This window comes from Engraulis encrasicolus, chromosome 13, assembly GCF_034702125.1.
Source record: "Engraulis encrasicolus isolate BLACKSEA-1 chromosome 13, IST_EnEncr_1.0, whole genome shotgun sequence".
NCBI lineage: Eukaryota > Metazoa > Chordata > Actinopteri > Clupeiformes > Engraulidae > Engraulis > Engraulis encrasicolus.
Genome location: NC_085869.1, coordinates 18821882 through 18841825, shown reverse-complemented (window position 1 = coordinate 18841825; position 19944 = coordinate 18821882). Strand labels below are relative to the sequence as shown.

Sequence of the window (19944 nt, the reverse complement as noted above, 5' to 3'; positions counted from 1 at the left end):
ATCCGAAACTCACAGAACCGTGGTTACATACATGTCCGTAACCATTGTTTTCTACTCACCCCATGGGCAGAGCAGACGTGGCCCCGGGGCCCACTGGGGCAGGCACTCAGGTTGAGGGACTGAATGGGCAGACACTTGCGGTCAAGGCACATCATGGACGGGCCACAGGGGGTGCCGTCCTCCACATAGCCTAGGTCAGTCTCATCATCCAGAAGCACATGGCCACCACTGAAATAAAAGACAAGTCAGACATATACACTGTCAGACAGTCCTGAAGCCTCATTTTGCCTGGTAGGCCATGAAACAGAATTAACTCATGTGATTACACTATATGAGATATGATGAGATATGATATGATATGCCATAATACTGTATGATCTATATAAGCTTATCACCACAATAGTACGCTCACACAGGTCACATGCATCTCCACTGACTCCACTCACATTCTACACCAAGAATATCAATTATTACCCTCAAATAGGCACTTCAGAGTTCCCTTACCAAACCCTAAAATATTTAAACATTCCTTCATACATTAATCAATTCCTGCAGTCGCAGGACTGTACTGTGTATGTAGTACAATCACTGTGTATGTAGTACAATTGTAGTACAATCACGTATCAAAAGCTCAAAATTATCGTTTTTGGGACGAAATTATCGTACATAAGACCCAAATTGTTGTTTCAAGGCATCTATATGAACTGTACATCATGTTTTTTTTAGTGCACAGAGGACAAAATGGACAAAATTATGGTAAAAATATGATAACACTGGTATGTATGAATGTATGCATGCATGCCTAGTCTACGTAGGCCTGTGTTCCCTGCCTTGACTATATCTGTGCCCCTGGCTGTGGGTACTGTGGTCCCAGGCTTCATGTGTTGTCTGTCTGATGGTGACCTATGCTCCACATGCATGGCACTAATGTGCACTAGTTCTGCATATGTATTACCCTTTTTTTAAAGAGCCTTGATCAGGGATGCAAAATGAAAACTGACAATAAAGTGACATCACATCCTATATATTTCAATATCATAATACCGATAAGTATTTCACTATCTGGAGAAAGAAACGTAAAAAAATAGTCAATGCTTGTTGTTGGACTGTGACCTGCAGTCGATCACTCGGCCCTGGTGGTTGAAGGTAGTTGGAGTGACCTCTCCTTTCATCTGTCCAAGACGTGGTGTTCGGCCAACGTTGGCACACAGCAGGTAGCCACAAAATACATCACTGGAGAGAGGGAGAGAGAATGAGGGTGGGAGGGAGAGAGAGTGAATGCGTTGCTGTTTAACAGTATTTGTCTTTCTGCCATTGTCTACTCTCCAACAAATTTCCTTTGTAGTTTTATGTAACATTTGGGAAGAAAAAGAGAGTGAAAGAAATAGGAAGAAAGAGAGAGAGAGAGAGAGAGAGCAAGAGGGAGTGAGCGAAAGAAAGAAAGAAAGAAAGAAAGAAAGAAAGAAAGAAAGAAAGAAAGAAAGAAAGAAAGAAAGAAAGAAAGAAAGAAAGAAAGAAAGAAAGAAAGAAAGAAAGAAAGAAAGAATGAAAGAAAGAACGAGAAAGGGAAGGAAGCAAGGGGGTGAGGAGTGGGGGGAGTAAGAAAGGAAGGTAGAAAGGAAAAGAAATGGACAAACGGTCAGTGCAAAGGGCACTGTTAAGAATCTGCCATTTCCTGAGTTTTGTAGATTAACTAGGTGGGTCCAGAAACGGAGGTCAGAAGACCACACAGTAGGGCTGAACTCTTTTATGTGCAAAAAAGGTCTTCTAAGAGAAGACAGTGGTTCCCAACCTATGGGTCGGGACCCAACCTATGGGTCACCAAAGATCCACAGAGGGTGGCGAAGCCCTCTTGATTTTAAGGGGTTTAATAAATACCATATATAGGCCATGTAGAATAAATGACAAAGCATTTAACTAATATACGGTATAGAAGCAACAAAATGTAAGTGCTATGTATTCTATATTTGACTGAAGACGAATTGAGGAATAAAATACTAACTAAAATGAGTTTTCGCAGGAAACAGAGGCTATCATGTGACTCCCTCTCGTGCAGTTGGCTCACCAAAGCTTACAGTGGTAAAAACATGGGTCCCTGAAGAAAAAGGTTGGGAACCACTGTTCTAAGGCAATCCTAGTTGAGCAGAATATAGTAGAGTAGAGTAGAGTTGATTATTGTAACTTTACTGATCCCAAGTGAAATGAAGGTGTTTAGCACATAATGAACGTAATGCTGAGCACTCCCGCAGGACACTGCTGGTAAATGAGTGTGCGCGCGTGCGGGCCAGGATTCTACTCACTGTTTGCTGCAGGGAAGCCACTTCTCTCCATCCTTCCCGCAGTTGCCCTTCTCTGTGCCTTCTGTGTTCAGCTTCTCGTAGCAGAATTTCTCTGAGCCGCCGGCCGCTGAGCAACAGAGAGAGGGTGGGGGGGGGGGGGGGGGGGGGGGGGGGTAGAGCAGAGAGACAGAGAGAGGGGGGGGGGAGCAGAGAGACAGAGAGAGAGGGGGGTAAAGCAGGGAGACCGGGGGTAGGAGGGTGAGGGGTTACAGACATGTTTGAAATGTGTGTGATACTTATCAACTAAACTACAGTGAAGAAGCTATATGGTGTAATGACATTCTCTTCCTTGCTATGTCTGTTTGTACTATACAGAGCCCATGAGTAGGGCTGGACTGGGGGAGAAATAGGGGCCCGGGTACTTTTGGCTTAAAGGGGCCTCCAATAATTAGCGGCGCAGAACTGACTGACCGGTGGGCCCCGCACCCTTGTGTGCCCCTATTTTCAGAAATGTAAATAATAATAATAATAATAATAATAATAATAATAATAATAATAATAATAATAATAATAATAAAAATAAAAACACATTTCTGAAAATAGGGGCCTACACAAGGGTGCGGGGCCCACAGGGAAATGCCCGCTATGGCAGATGGCCAGTCCAGCCCAGCCCTGCTCATGATAATTATTTGGAGATGCGCGCAGGACAATCTGCACTTTTTGTTTACTGGGGTTACAGACAGGGGTCAGAGGATATAGGGGGTTGGGGGTGGAAGGAGAGACAGCTACGTAGCTGGAGCCATCTAGCTTAGCAGACACGCAGAGATCAGGGCTATTGATTACGGTCTGCTCAGCGGTGGTGGAGCCCAGCCTGCGCTCTCAATGACAAATGAGGCGCGCCGGCCCGTGTATGTAAAGTCTCGTAAGGTAAAGGCAAAGGGAAAGCAGATCCACTCACCGGAGCCCCACACATATTTGCATTGGCTCTCCCTGGTCTTGCACTCTCCTCCATAACAGCGGCCCTGCGAAGCAGAGTGTTTAGGCAAACACACCAAAGGATCTAGATGTCACACAGACCAACACACAAGAAGTCACTGTGTTGCTCAGGAATTCATTCATCTCTAATCAAAATATTTAATCTACATGCTGAGTAGTAGACATTGCCGCCGCTGTTTTACCAAATGTGCGAGTTCAGTTTACCTGGTTGACTTGACAGTGGTATCCGTCTTGTTTATGAAGATTTGGTGGGCACTGTGGAGAGCACACACAGTCGTGTCACTTCACATGTACTTGTCATTACCGGCACACACAGTCCACAAGGAGACCCAAAATTCCAAATTGAGATTTTGGTACCAGTTAAAAGAAGTTATTCACAACAGGAAATCCCAATTTTTTTTTTAAACATTTAAATTATCTTCACTATGAATATTGGGATTCAATTCATGAAATCATAACATTCTATCTTCAGACTCATTTGGGCCAGATATGATCACATTTAAGGAACTTAAAGGTGCACTGTGTAATATTTTTTGTAGTCTATTTCCAGAATTCATGCTGCCCATTCACAACTGTTACCTTTTTCTCGAATACTTACTAACACTATCAAATTCTTTTATTCATGGGAAAATTGCACTTTTCATACAAGCGGTGTCTTCTCCCTTGTCAGCCAGTTTGAATCATTTTAGCTGCAAAACTTACTGTACTTCAGCCATACTTGTAAATATTAGTTCATTATTAAGTAAATATTCATGAAAAGATCAAATTTGGTAATAGGCAGCACCGTTTCAATGAGCAGCATAGTTGCAATACCTACTCTGGCCACCATCCTACACAGTGCTCCTTTAACCCATTGTAGCCTGATGCAGCGTATGCATTGTTTGACCTTTGGCGCTTGGAGCGACATATACGCTGCATTCAGGCTCTTGAGATTTCAGTTTCTCTATTAAAATTGTGGGTATGTTAGAGCTGAATGAACACATTGTAATGTAGAATGAGGGTGCTAGCTGGCTGCAACTTATTTCATGTTTTTATGTGCTTCGGAGGCTGAGATATTTAGGTTTTATACACTGAAGGCACCTTTTCCCAAAAAGGGCATTGGCATTCATCAGGCATTTTTTGCTGGTGCCTTAGGCTAAAACGGGTTAAGGAAGCAGCTCACCTGTCCATTGTCTCCTGAACACGTCTCGGAAATGTCACAGTCATTGACTGCATAGCGACAGCTGAAACCTCGAGGGTAAAACTGCAGCAGAGAGGGAGACAGTTAAAATGTCAGAATCAACGGTAACTAAACACGGTAAAATATTGCAAAAGTTAATTCAACTGTGAATGAGCAACACCGCACTGATGACTAAAAGGTGCCTGATGTGAAAAACTAGAAGTTGTCTGCACATAAAGATCCTCTTTTCATATTTTAATGGCCAAGCTTGCACGGCTAGGAAGTATTAATCCAGCACTGAGAAAGCAGGGCCCACTAGAAGGGTGCTAAATTTGACTCAACATTGAATCAACGTTGGATCAACACAGCACAAAATGTACAGTGTTGAAGCTACTACAGCAGCACAGGCCCTGCCTCCCCTGCGGTCAATCCCATCCCTGATCCATCCACACACACAGTAACGTACATACAGAGAGAGTAGAGAGAGAGAGGTTCCATTGGCCCATTGTTTCTAGGTTCTATTATTGCAAGGGGGAAGGGGGGGAAATCCCCCTTTAGGCAGACCTAGACAGACCTAAGGACTGTTCTATTCATTCTAGGAGCATTATGACACGCCCCTTTAGGCAGACCGGAACCTGGTCACGTTAGGTGCCCATAGAAACCTATTATGTTGGCATATCTCTATACTTAAAGAATCTCTGGTACATATGTGTTACAGCACATATACAGTATATACATTATAGACCGTACTCACCAGGCAAGTGTTGTTGCAGCAGGGCCCATCACTACAGTGAGCTCCATTAGACAAGGAACACTTCTTACAGCACTCCTTATGACACTCCTATTGCACACATTGGACATACAGCATAGCATAGCATAGTATAGTATAGTATAGTATAGTATAGTATAGTATAGTATAGTATAGTATAGTATCAGTGTTGGGCAGTAATGCATTACAAAACGGATTAATTACTGTAATGCATTACTTTTTGCTGTAACGCAGTAATGTAAGGCCTTAAAGGGCAAAAATCTGTAATATTTACTTAGTTACAATGCTAAATGACTTAAGTTACAATCATTGACAGTAAATAGAATGGACGCCAAATCAACGCTATTTGCCATTCAACGCTTTGAAGCCAGATTTGGGAACATTCCAACTTACATTCCACCTTAGCAACGCCAAACGCAGGTGCTGATTGGACAACAACAAGACTTCTAACGGTCAATCAAACCATGTTCTGATGCTCATTGGTCAATTTAACTTTTAATATCTCTCTAAAACAAAACATCACCACAAAAAATCACCACCCTGGTAAGTTGGAGAGCAAGGGGACCTACTAGTTGAGCGAAAAAGTATCCCCCTGGAGTGGCATTTAAGGGAGATACAGGGTTTTATGTCTCTCATAGGAATGAATGGGATTTGGCCATTTTTTGGTCTTTTTGGGTCCAACCTTGGCTCCAACTTGGCTTCAACAATGAAATAGAATTTTGGCCTCCATTCTATTTACTCTCAATGGTTACAATGCATTACAATGAACTGGATTTTAGTGGCATTCAGTGTGGTGGGTTAGAAAGAAGCTATTCCCGAACCTGGTAGTTTTTAGTCTACATGCTGCAAAAAACACCTCCTGGATGGGAGGGGGAAAAGTCATGACTCATGAGCTTGATTTACACTGTAATAAATTGCCAGATCCATATTTAGGCTTACAGTTCTTTTGGCGAAAGTAACTAAAGTAGTGCAACAGTAGTGTAATGCCTTACATTTTAAATATACTAATGTTGTAATGTAAGGGATTATTTTGAAAAGACAGTAACATATAATCAGTAATGCATTACAGTTTTTGAGTAACTTGCCCAACACTGTATAGTATAGTATAGTATAGTATAGTATAGTATAGTATAGAAAAAGTCAACACAAGGTGTGTACATGGAGCAAGAGCAAGATGCACTGGTGATGACAGACAATTACGTTTTTTTTCCCTTGACATTATTAGCAATGTGCACCAGTACAAACCTTTTGTGAACTCACAAAAAAACACAATATTTACATTCAGTTGTATGCAATATTTATGCAATTTCAAAAAGTAATGTGAATAATATGCAATTCATTCCTCCAAAAGAGAGTGTGTAGAGTAGACCGGTTATTTTTGATTCAAAGGAGTGGGTTGGGTTCTAACGGTGCCAAGGGCGGAGACTTTGAATCAAAAGATCAAAACAACCTGCTGGAGCAAAAAAAAAAAATCTATAGGCGGCCGGCGTTTATTCCATAACAACTTCGTCTGCCTAAGTACACAGAACATTCCTGTGTCAACTCAGATGAGTCACTCAACTCACCCCTCTGGCACCACAGTCGCATTCCTCTCCCACCTCCACATAGCCGTTCCCGCACTCGGTTGGCTCAAACAGCTGGGGAAAGAATGATTGTCTCCGTTAGAAACAGAGAGTTCATTTGGGCCTCGTGGAAGGCAGGCAGGAAGGCAGCGAACGAGCGATGCCCAGGTTTTTCCAGTTTTTTTGTTAATTGTTTTCCTCACACACGCACCTTATTGGGTCTATTGAAGAGGCAGGAGCCTCCGCCCTTCAGGAGAAACTCCTTGTAGTCGGTGATGCTGCACTTGGAGAACTTGCGGGGGTGCTGCACCCTGACGAAACAAAACACAACAACAAGCTCAGACACCATGCTGTTATGTAAACGTTTTAACTGCTTGTCAGGCTGTGACACTGTAAGTGTGGTCTGTGCCATGAAAGGACTAAATAATGTGCATGTGACACAGGTGACACGCGAGTAGTCCCCAGCAGAGCTCTAAATTAACTATTTTCGTCACCAGCCAAAATGGATGGGGAGATGTCAATCATACAAGCCAAACACACACTCACTAATAGGTCAAAGTGGCTCGTGGACCTATTTTATTTTTTCTACCAGCCAAACTGAAATTTCACCAGCATTTTGCTGGTTGGCTGGTGTTCATTTAGAGCCCTGGCCCTCAGCGTTGAGGTCATGTGGCTCTGGCGAACTGACAGACACGCAGGTGACAGGGTTTGATGTAGTGTAGTGGCCCTTTAGAGAGGCAGCTGAGTGATGGATAGTTCTTCAGCCCTCCTCTGTCATTACATCTCTGTACCATATATTTATCATCTCATTACAGGTACTGTGTGCGCTTTCTGCACATCTGTTTATACCATAGTACATATTTCTGTGTGTAGTAGTGTGTTTGGGAAGAATGTTGTCTGTACTGTTGTTGTTGTTGTTGTTGTTGTTGTTGTTGTTGTTGTTGTTGTTGTTGTTGTGTACACGTACTGTATGTGCATGAGAGGTTACGGGGGTTAGTGTCACAGATGTAATGCCAATTAGCAGAGTTTGTCAATAGAACATTAGTAAACCTCCCTAACGAAGTCTCATATAGATGTGGTAGCACTAAGCTATCAGCCTAGCCCTAGACGTTAAGGTCATTGGCACTTTGGCCTGATTATCATTGACTTTGAAATCTCTTCGAAACTTGGTCTGACCAAGAGCATAACAATTAACATTTCCCGAACGGCGTGGTTGACCCACCCCCCTTGGTTTTGCTAATGGTTGTATGCCTCCTGACAAAGTGGGAGGAGTTCCGATTTTTCGGGAGCTCAGAAACGATATTTGTATTGCTCTTGGCCTGACTAGAAGCAACGCTGACTGTGTTGTGTCACTAGGTGTGCGCGGGTTGGCTAGTGGTACTGGACCTTTGCCTCCCATGCTGAACTTGAGCTGTGACTAGAAGGTCGCCAGAATTGGAGTCTTGGTTACATGTGCATACTGTGTGTGTGTGTGTGTGTGTGTGTGTGTGTGTGTGTGTGTGTGTGTGTGTGTGTGTGTGTGTGTGTGTGTGTGTGTGTGTGTGTGTGTGTGTGTGTGTTTGTGTGTGTGTGTGTGTGTGTGTGAACTTGTAAGACTGGTATGAAATCTGTGTTGTGTGTATAGGTATACACAGCATGTGTACACTATAGTGTTGATGTAGGAGTGTTGATGCAGGACCCTTACCCCGTGTCTTCCATTATACAGCCTACCCAGCCATCACTGCAGCCACATTCCTCTGGTACACACACACACACACACACACACACACACACACACACACACACACACACACACACACACACACACACACACACACACACACACACACACACACACACACACACACACACACGCACACACACATGGTTAGAATAGAGGCAGATAACATTTGTGTGTTGTCATATTTAATATTTTGTGTTTTTTATGTGTACGTTATTGCAAAGAAATTGCATCAACACCACGTCATCCCAAATGGCACACAGTGGCACACATACCATTTCGTTGCCAATTAACCCAGTTTTGCAGGCACAATGGCGTAATTGTGGGTATGTGTGGTCAGCGCCGCTGACAGCTTTGGCAGGGCCGGGACAAAGACATCTGAAAGGGCCCCAAACCCAATACATACAATGTAATGAGGATCCAAGCCTGGGCCACCTCTCTCCCTGTGCCCGGGACAAGTGACCCCTTTGACCCCGCCCCCTGTCGGCTTCCCTGCGTGTGGTGCTATACATGGGTTCTAAATTTTGTTTATAACCTGACTGCGTGAACCTAGCTGCGCACAACTCAACCTCTGATTGTTGGAAATCGCTGTCGGTCAAAAAATTGTCTTGCCCCTTCTCATAACATTGTTGATAAACACTGAGAACCCATGTATACTGTACGAATGTATGTCTGACTGAACTGCGTTTGACTGAAAAGCAAAACGAAGAAATGCCTACTCCGCCTGTCCGACTCCCACTGGATGCCCAGGTTCTGTGCCAGGCTTTGAGACAGAGTCGTTGCCATGGTCCACGTCGAGCCATACTGCAGGGAGAGAGAGAGAGAGAGAGAGAGAGAGAGAGAGAGAGGAAAACAGGAAACAGTCAATCTGTTCACATGTAAATGTGCAGGCTCCCCTAAGCCAGCCCAGGTGATGATGGGTCTATGGACCAGTGGAGACGAAAAGTAAATTGGCTGCATTTATAGAGCGTTTTTTTCCACTCCTCCTTCACACACTGAAAGCGCTTTACAATGTACGTGTATACCTCACATTCACTCACTCACAGAGACTGCCATGCAGGATGCTAACGTGCCAACGTGAGGTTAAGTAACTTGCTCAAGTACACTATCAGGCAGAGTGGGACTTGAACCGGCAGCCTTCCAATTGTGGAACAGGCGCCTGTACAACCTAAGCCACGGCCGGGCGGCTGAGCTCACCTCATTGACCCCGACTCCGCGACTCGAGGAGCAGATTCCTCCAAAGTAGGCCGCGCTGCTCCTGCGGTAGTGGAACGTGACATTCCTGCAAAACACACAGATGCTCAGCTCACCCATCAAATCTGTCGAAGTACATGGAAGCCCTTGTGTACAAGCCTTCAGTTGTCCAGGTGCAGGTGCAAGGCAGGGAAACTTAATCAATATGAAAACGCTCAAAAAAAAAGAGGGAAAAAAAGAACAGTATTGATAACGGTAACACTTTATAATAATGTTCCTTAGTAAAGACTCAGTAAATAATTAACTAATGATGAATAAAACATTAACAAATGTTTTTATTATTAACTAAGCTTTATTAATGCTTTATAAAATATCTACAAATGATATATGCAAGATTTTACCTATCAACTAGCAGGAACCAATCAAGACAGAACAGAAGACATGATTTGTTTGAGTATTTGATATGACATCGAATCATGTGTACTTTTTGAGAAGAAGATACCGCACAGTCTTGTCCATCGTGCTGAATTTTATTTACAAAATAACGTTTCGGCCAGTGTGGCCTTTCTCAAGTTGAGTACATGTTTTGTAAATAAAATTCAGCACGATGGACAAGAGTGTGCGGAATCTTCTTCTCAAAAAGTGATCTTGCACCCGCTACCTGCACCTCGAAACCTCTGGTGTGCGTTGGTTTCCTCTTTCAATTGAATCATGTCTAATCATAATGGCATAGTCCTATTATCTGTCAAATAGGTTGACCTATACACCTGACGAAGACCGCCTGAGGTCGAAACGTTGTGTTCAATAAATCAGTGAGCAGCAACAGTGTGCTGATGTTTCCTTCTTTTACACACATTTGTTTGATCCTGCACCTGTTATACTGGATGTGTGCGCATCGCTTACACTACTTTTCAAATATGTTGAGAACATACTGTTTAAACCTATATAAAATGCATTTCACAATGCAATGCAAACAAGTGAAAAGAAATCCCGCACACTGTCCATTCCACCAACAAACTTTAATACAACGTTTCGGTCATCCGACCTTCTTCAGGTAAAGTAACTTTACCTGAAGAAGGTCGGATGACCGAAACGTTGTATTAAAGTTTGTTGGTGGAATGGACAGTGTGCGGGATTTCTTTTCACTTGACTGACAACCCGGCTGGGATAACATCCTACGCACCTGCCCAACTACAGAGGTGTGCAAAAGCGTCTTTATTGAANCAATGCAATGCAATGGAATGCAATTCAAAAATGTCAATTTCCCCAAATGTTCCAATATGGATGTAACGTGATTTCGCAACGAAGCTCTTCATATGTAGCTAGCAGTACTACAGTACTTACGAGAAGAGGTGTACTGTGTCCACGCGCTGCTTGATGTGCTGCTGACGGTACTTGGCAAAGTCCCTCAGCATGTCCAGAGGAATCACACTGACAGGAATCTGGTCCTTATCCACCCAGATCTCCAAGGCAACCAGGACCACGCGAGTGTGAAGCTGGTCTTTGAAGACCTTTGGTGGTGTGGCAGCAGGTTGGGATGACAAGGACACAAGGAGAATAAAAGAAGGATAATAAAGAATGACAGAAAGAGAGAGAGAGAGAGAGAGAGAGAGAGAGAGAGAGAGAGAGAGAGAGAGAGAGAGAGAGAGAGTGAAAGAGAGAGCAAGAGATTGAGACAAAACAGGGACAGGAGAAGACCAGTGGGTGTAATTTATCACAGGGCCACGCCTGTCTACTGAGGCCGAGAGACACAACACAGAGGGCACAGCAGGGCAGGAGCCGGGAAAGACAACAGCTCGTTAATACATGTCTCTTCACAAACTTCACTTACAAAAGTCCTCTACTTTTACTGTAGGCCTAACCTCTTTTTCTTAAAAGGGACACTGTGCAGGAAATGGTAAAAAGGGTACTGCAAATATGCTGCTCATTGAAACTGTCGCCTATTGCCAAATTTGACCTTTTCATGAAAGTTTACCAAGTAATAAACTAACATTTTGTATTATGTCCCAAGTATAGTCATTTTTGCAGCTAAAAATGGCTATTTCTGAAAATTCAAAATGGCGGACCATGGAGAAGATCCCCCTTTTCATGTATGAAAAGTGCAATTTTTCCAGTCATAATGAATACTTAGAATTTGATGGTGGTGATAAATATTCATGAAAAAGGTAACATTAGTGAATGGGTAGCATGAATGCTGGAAATGAACAACTAAAAATCTCACACAGTGTCCCTTTAACATTAAAACCCATTAAAGCCAGTTAAAGTATCTTGTCTGGTAATCATTCTCCATTTACACTACAGACATGAAGTAGCACATTTCTCTTCACAAACTTCACTTACAAGTCATCTAGTTTTACTTTAACCTCGTGTCTTTAACATTAAACCCCATTAAAGCCAGTGAAAGTCTCTTGTCTGGTAATCATAGCCCCATTTACACTACAGACATGAAGTAATACCGTTATGACATCATATAAAATGTTAAGACATTTAAAATGTAATTAAAGCCCTGCGTCATCCATACTAAGGCGCCCACGTACTGAAAACTAAAAGCTTTTGGCGTAAAGTTTGCCAGCACATTACAGTCTCCAACGAGAGACCACACAGTACTCACAGCATCCACCAGATTGACCACAGACTTGGCAAAGTTCTTGGTGTGCTGTAAGTTCTTGTAGCGCTTAAACTGGAAACACAGACAGCAAATATCACAATTATTGCACAGGAATGTTCACAACAACATCCATTCATTCATTCATTCCACTTTTGTAACTCAAAAACATAAAGTGACATGTGACGTGCACATGTTTATGTCAAATTACGTTGTGTTCAAAATAAATGATGTCTCTACACATCCATGGGTGTGGTTGGTTGTGAAGCCACTAGTGGACAGATATCAATCTGGCTTGCGACTGTCACCACAGCTTCATGCTGAGACATGCCTGCCACACTGCTTGGAGCATGCAGGAGCCTTATATACAGTATCACCCTATAGAACAGGGGTGGGGAACCTCTGTCTCTAGGGCCATGTACGGCCCTTGAGGACGTTTTATCCGGCCCCAACATATATTTCAAGTGAAGCTGCATAACATTAAAATTGACAGATTTTGTAAAGGAATCTTAAATATTACATTTTCCAATAAAATTAAGTTATATTCAGGGGACCTAGAGAACGTGGGGTCCGTTTTAAAGGTGGCTGCTTTCAATAAAGGCCTATCGTGCGGAGGGGAATCCTGGTTTGTGTTCATAGTACAGCCCTCAGAGGACTTCTATGGTGCTTGGAGAAATTTGAAGTGGCCCCTCAAATGAAAAAGGTCCCCCACCCCTGCTATAGAATCATTTGCTGCATGTCAGCTCCTTTTAAGCGATAATACGCAATGTTTTTTTTAACAATCTTGTGAACCTTTTACTAACAAATGCCAATTGCTTTGCTCTTTATCCATTTTGTTAAATCACACATGATTAACTTTGAATAATGAGGAGAAAATGAGGAGATAATGTTGTTGTCAGGCCTTGTTTCTGAAAAGGCTGTAAAATATCACCATCACCTTGGTTGCCCTCTCTAATAAATGTGAATATGGCTGTGTTGTGTTGGTGTTGATGTTGTACAGGCAGGGCTCACCATGTTGTGATCACTGACGATCATGATCTCCAAGTACTTCATTTCTTCAAAGACATTTCTGGGCATCTAAAAGAGGAAAGACACTCTGTCAGGCCAATATTCACACTTTCACTGCTCACTGTTCATATCATTACAGCAGGGGTGTCAAACTCAAACTCACCGGGGGCAAAAAAATCTAAATCTGAAACTAACTTGTGGGCCGAACTCAACATTTATTTTTTTTAAAATTTACTTATATTGTGCATATATGCACTTTATACTCATAGTTAAATTTCACACACACTATTTCCCATAATACATGGTAGTTCAAATGTGTCTGCACATTCTGTGACAAACCAAATTTCATATTTCAGTCTTGTTAGACTATACATTAATGGTCTTGTAATGGTCTGTAAATACACATTTGAAAGGATCTCTTGGGCCAAATAAAATGGCTCCACGGGCCAGATTTGGCCCCCGGGCCTGAGTTTGACATCCCTGCATTACAGGGTAAAAAAAATACAGTTAGCAATTTCTCTCCTCATTCTATACTCTGTATAGTGTAGTAATACAGCATGCAAGAAGCAAAACTTGTGGGGTAAAACCAGTGAGTCTTGTTCTATTTATACAAAATTACAGCACTTTGCAACAACAAGTGTCCAAGCTGATTGGGGTAGAGTTGAAGGGCCAAGAGCAGAGGAGGTTTAATGCCTTACAGCTCGCTTTTTCCTGCGCTTCAGCCAAGACATGTCTTCCAGCTCCGACAGCAACTCCTCCACTCCTGCTGTGGAGACAGACACACGCACAGGGCCGGATTAACGCAAAGGCTAGATATAGCTGCAGCCTAGGGGCCCCCACCTGCCAGGGGCCCCCTGACTGGCCAAAAGTGGAAAATTGCAGAATTGTGACAAGATGCAATGTTGAAAAAATAATCCGTCATGTTGAGCACACTAGATATGTTACCCTTATTTCCTAGCTTGTAATTATGACATTATGAATTATGCCTATGAACATTTGTTGTGAATTTTGCCTTCCAGGGGGCCCCAAAGCAACCTGTAGCCTAGGGGCCCCAGGCCATCTTAATCCGGCCCTGCATACGCAGCCAGTCAGTCAGGCGGCCATGTTGCCATGGGAGGAACTGCATTACACTTTATGCCGCTTATAATGTTTATTATGTTTTACTTTCCATACTCATGCAGTCATAACATTAAGTGTTGCCAACAAAAGAAACGCATGTGTGGTCTCTCTCAAACACATACACAACTCAACTCAAGATCCTTAACTGCTATCAACAAAACCCCATGGTACAAAGGAATGGGGGGGGGGAAGCTAAAGCTAACATTCCTGCCCTGATGGTTCTGGCCAAGGCACAGCAGAGAGACTGGAGTGTGGCTAGCTGGGGGGAGGTTGGCTGCTGGGTGGTCGGTTGCTTGCTATGTAGCTTGTGCAAGATTGGGGGAATGATTAGCAGGTGCGTGCTGGTGCAGTGCCAGCTGCACAGAGCTCCAGTGTTGCCAGATTGGGCGGTTACCCGCCCAATTGGGCTGCTTGGGATGGCCGTCTGCGGGTAAAAACGGGAAAAATCGTCTATTTGGCGTTTTTTTCCGCTGTTTTCCCGCCCATACAAATCAATGCAATTTGTAGAAATTGGGCGGAATTTAGCGTCTCCAGGCGTTTTTTGAGCACCTTTTGGGCGGGATTTGATTAGACACATCTGGCAACACTGCATAGCTACTGTAGTGTTTCACAAACACTTATGGTTACCAAATGTACCTGAATCTATTCCTGAACATGTACCTGAACATATTCTGTTGCCGCCTTGTAGCCTAAAACCCTAAACCCTTCCCAGAAAAGAACATCCAGACCATGAACACGAATGAAGAGAAGTATTATGGGCGGGTCACCATGCTAGCACATCACTGCATGAGTTTTTTTTTTTAAAAATACTGGTACTGTATTTACACTGCCCTACCAAGGCAAAGTGCAGTAACTACGGCTGCTTTGAAACTGAGAAAAATGCCTTCAAAGCCTTGGTATAAGGTTGGATATTGTAGTTACTTCAAATTTGACATGGCAATATCTTTAAAACGGGACACATTTGGCCCACATAGCTTCCTCACAACATAAAGGTGTAATGAAGACCATTTTCAGTCTAAACTCAATTTTGACAAAATTTGTAGTTACTGCACATTGTCTAGGCCAGTACAGTATTATGCAATACAGACCCTACACTGTTTCCACTGTCTACTGTATTGTATATTATATAATGCATATTACATTGAACGCATATTAAAATGTACAGTGTATGTGTATTGTATATTATATGGGCCGGTCACCACCAGGCTAGGACTCACCTGCATCCTGGCCGTTCCTCAGAGAGGCAGCTCGGCGGAGGGCGTGGGGCCGTGCGGCACCAATCTGAAGGGTCAGAGAACAGACACGGCTCAGAGCCCTGGGCCTTGGCTCCACTTGACCAACCAACCAAACTCAGGCCCCAAAAAGAATCTAAATGGAAACAGCTTCACATTGCACTAATCACCCACATGTTTCCTGGCACTCTGTTTTTCAGCGAATTACTTGTCTTTCATTGTAGGGAGGAGGGAAAAAAAACATTATGCTTCCCAAAACCTCAATTCTGTGCCAGGGCATTTGTTTTATGATTGTGTTTTGTAGCTTGTATTGTCATAAAAGAGAGAGATGTTGACATGATCTGAAGGGTAAGGGTGTCTGTTAAAGGGCAAATGTGTGTGTTTGCTGTAGTGTAGTAAAGCAGTGTTCTGTCGTCGACACTGCTGGTCACTTACGATGGAGTGAGTCTGTTTCAGAGGCTCAATTAGATACATATAGACTCCATCATCAAACATTCCACTGGACGCAGCAAAGAAAGAAAGGAAGAAAAGAGACAGAGAGAGGCTGAGAAATTGGAAGGACATCGATAAGAAGTCAATATGAGCCTTGAAAGTATGACAGAACAGACTTGCTCCGTGTACAAATTCATTCCCCTCCCGGGCTGGACTGGATTTTTGGCATAGTCCAGCCCCTCGTACTACAGGATCTCGAACGAATTGCGTCTATAATCTAACGCAAACCAAAAACTGAAAGTGCGTCCCGTTTACAATGCATTCCCTTTGACACACATGCGCAGTGGTCATGCAGCTGTGTGTGACAGGTTAGGTTTAGGGAAAATTCAGGGCACAAATTTAAAACTCTGAAACATGGCATTACTGACAGGTTAGGTTTAGGGATGGTTTTGGGAAGGGCACAGTTGTAAAACTCTGAAACATTGCATTACTGACAGTTTAGGTTTAGGGATGGTTTTTGGAGGGGCACAGTTGTAAAACTCAGAAACATTGCATTACTGACAGTTTAGGTTTAGGGATGGTTTCTGGAGGGGCACAGTTGTAAAACTCAGAAACATTGCATTACTGACAGGTTAGGTTTAGGGATGGTTTTGGGAAGGCTACAGCTAGATCAATCAGAAGCTACCTACGGTATGTGCTCCAGACAGCAGGGAAAGCGTCGGAATATGGACGCAATTTCGAATGTTGGTTTGCGTGAGAAATTTGATGCAATTTCTCGAGATCAGGCTCCCTCATGCAGCCCCCTGCTTTTCAATAATTAACAGTTGTCCACAGTGTATAGTTAAGATGAACCAATGGGCCGCCCCCATCTAAATTGGTCGGTCTCTATTGGGGGGAAAAAAGTAACAAACATACAATAAACAACAGCATCGGCCCCTGAGGACTGTCGGCCCATCAGGAGAATGCTATGTATGCCAGATTACCAGTACAGCCCTGTTCCCCTCTTGATACCACAGAAAGGAGAGAGAGAGGCTGAGAAATTGGAAGGACATCGATAAGACATCATAGGACATTGATAGGACATCAATACGAGCCTCGAAAGTATCACAGAACAGACTTGCTCCGCGTAGAAATTAATTCCTCTCTGACTTCCAGACTTACTGTAGGCCGTTGCAGGTTGAGAGGGCTGCTTGTGAGTCATTGTTCCCTCGAATCTGACCGTGGTAGTAACAGTGCTCCCCACCCTAATAATAAAACAGAAAACATGTCATCATAAAAAGGGCGCATCCAAGGAAACTGGTGTCAAAGTTTTCACAGAGTTTTCACATTTCATAATTAGGTTTTGTTACTATGGCTCCATGAAAGCAGAACTGCTGGCTGAATAAACAAACACAGCAAGCCATTAGCAATACTCTTGAATTACTAATGTTACAGTGACAGGGATCCACAACATTGCCTGAAATACTTATTTGGTCACTTCAGTGATCTGGATAGGAAAATAAAGCCGTCTCCAACAGAAACAAAAACAAAATGCATGCCAGTATTATTCTCCTCCCTGGCATTTTAGAAAAAAAAAATCTCATACAAATCTTATACAGTAGATTTGAATACGAAAGAAAAAGGTTTCGGTGAAGCTTGATCCAAGGTACAAGATACTTATTGTCATGTGTACATGAATCCCAAAAAGAGTCCCAAAAAAGAGTAAAAAGAAGTTAGGAAAACATAATTTAAACAAATTTCCATTTTAAAAAGGCATTTTAGAGAAAAAGGGAGAGTAAGTTCTACCTAAGATCTTACAATACTTGCTTTCTCTCTTCACAAGGTTAAGGAGAAGCAGATCCTATCTCTGAGAGACAATGATTGAACTTGGTGAAATTGGTCTCTTTGAAGTTGAACGCTTCTCCTCTTCAAAGACACACTTCACTTTCTGCACAATACACAGCTGGCTTACATCTCAGCTAAATTAGAACCAGTGTTATAGTCCTATATAGGAGATGTGCACTGCCCATCCCTCCTAACCTCCATGTTATTGGACCACTGAGTAAATATCTACTAATCGGAAGCAGGAAATGTCTCAAAGCTTACACACACTCGTTCAAAGCTTTGATGCTCTGCCACCAAAACGTGTGCAGCTTCCCAGCAGTCTATGCGCAATGCATACACATACTGTGGTGAGCAGCACGTCAGACAGAGGCAATATGGGCCAAGTTTTTAGATATTAAACATTCCGCAATCATGTAATATATTGTTTATTATTCAAAAAAGATTTAACTGTTAAGACAGTCCACTTGTTATAATTTTGCTGTGACCAGAATGGCAATGACCAAGTCATAATATATTACTGAAGACTCTGTGCAATGTTGTACTGTTGTAGTACTATGGTAGCACTATGGTAGTACTATTTTCTTTGCAGCTACAATTTCAGTGTTCCACTGATACCATGGTGCATATTATGAAACTACTCAACAGCTGCTGTTGGTATGTCATATTTGGGAACACAATTCATACAAAAGAGAAATCATAGAGAGAAAAAAGGGAGAAGGAAGTTATTAAGGGCCGACTGTTGGCCTCATCAACAAATGCAGTATCTTCTACCGTTTCAAGCCCTATCTATTATCTGCCAGACTGATGAGAGGCCGCCAGAGTGATCAGACACTCACATCTGTGTTTACCGGAGACGACACAGGCCTACAGCCCTGCAAAGCAGCTCTGTGGAGATTTCAATGTCAGCTGAGGGACACTACAGATTCACCGGGTTCACCCTCTCTGCCCGAGTCTGAGTGTCAGATGACTTGGATCAATAGAGGGATTCGTTGTTGTGCCTTAGGGTGTGTAACACCATATTCAAGATGAGGGTGAAGATGGAAGAAGCAGAAATCTCCAAAAGCAGAGGAGTTCCCACTACTACTACTACTGCACAGCTCATTTCAGATCATTGTGTGTACAGGGTACACAACTTACTAGGCAAATCTATGCTCAGAATGTTGGCTAATTAGCATAGCTTCAGACAACACAATTTCACAATCCTTTCATTGAAATAATGTAAAAAGGTTGTATTTTTCGATTTAATATGTAATATGGATACGTAGGTATATGAGTTATATTATAATATGTGTTATTTACAACTGTAATCTGCCATGATATGCTGACGCCTCTTCAATGCGTTTGGTAATGGCACCACTTGAACGCTGTATCTGGCTGCCTGCAGTACACATCTTGCAGATTCACCATCATCATAGATCACTCAGAGTCATCTGTGACTCAGGAGAGGTAAGGTGAGGAGAGGACACATGCAAACACACACACACACACACACACACACACACACACACACACACACACACACACACACACACACACACACACACACACACACACACGCACACACACACACTCTCCCTCTCTCTCTCATTACCTTTAGCAACACACACTCCCCCCCCGTTCTGTGTCTAGCTTTCCCATGCTGCATTGCTACTGCAGAGAGGGAGAGAGAGGCTGCTATGGCACTGCTGGTCACGTGGCTGTGCTCAGGCTCGAGAGAGAGGGGGGGGGCATAAAGAGAGAGGGAGAGAGAGAGAGAGAGAAAGAGAGAGTGAGAGAGAGAGAGAGGGGGAGAGAGGAGGGGGAGAAAGGAGGTAGAGAGAGAGAGAGAGAGAGAGAGAGAGAGAGAGAGAGAGAGAGAGAGAGAGAGAGAGAGAGAGAGAGAGAGAGAGAGAGAGAGTTAGCTGCAGGCAGTTGGCCCATCTGAGCCCTGCTGAGTCAGCAGCTTTGCTCCTGAGACAACCTGAATCAGCAGCAGTAACAACACACACACACACACACACACACACACACACACACACACACACACACACACACACACACACACA

At 43.1% G+C, this 19944-nt stretch overlaps 1 protein-coding gene across 1 annotated transcript in view; it reads right to left on the bottom strand.

Annotated features, from left to right (window-relative positions):
* Window positions 1-19944, bottom strand: part of LOC134460801 (disintegrin and metalloproteinase domain-containing protein 23) — a 40644-nt gene that overhangs the window by 10095 nt on the left and 10605 nt on the right. Inside the window, exons 5-23 of the mRNA XM_063213358.1 lie at window positions 17237-17319; window positions 16079-16142; window positions 15629-15692; window positions 13991-14058; window positions 13296-13361; window positions 12291-12359; window positions 11024-11190; window positions 9683-9767; window positions 9205-9289; window positions 8450-8501; window positions 6977-7076; window positions 6769-6840; window positions 5189-5275; window positions 4438-4518; window positions 3480-3530; window positions 3238-3301; window positions 2301-2406; window positions 1114-1233; window positions 60-228 (exon numbers count right to left, since the gene is read on the bottom strand). Of these exons, the coding sequence (XP_063069428.1) occupies window positions 60-228; window positions 1114-1233; window positions 2301-2406; window positions 3238-3301; window positions 3480-3530; window positions 4438-4518; window positions 5189-5275; window positions 6769-6840; window positions 6977-7076; window positions 8450-8501; window positions 9205-9289; window positions 9683-9767; window positions 11024-11190; window positions 12291-12359; window positions 13296-13361; window positions 13991-14058; window positions 15629-15692; window positions 16079-16142; window positions 17237-17319 (1653 nt within the window). The remainder of the gene's footprint in view (window positions 1-59; window positions 229-1113; window positions 1234-2300; window positions 2407-3237; window positions 3302-3479; window positions 3531-4437; window positions 4519-5188; window positions 5276-6768; window positions 6841-6976; window positions 7077-8449; window positions 8502-9204; window positions 9290-9682; window positions 9768-11023; window positions 11191-12290; window positions 12360-13295; window positions 13362-13990; window positions 14059-15628; window positions 15693-16078; window positions 16143-17236; window positions 17320-19944) is intronic.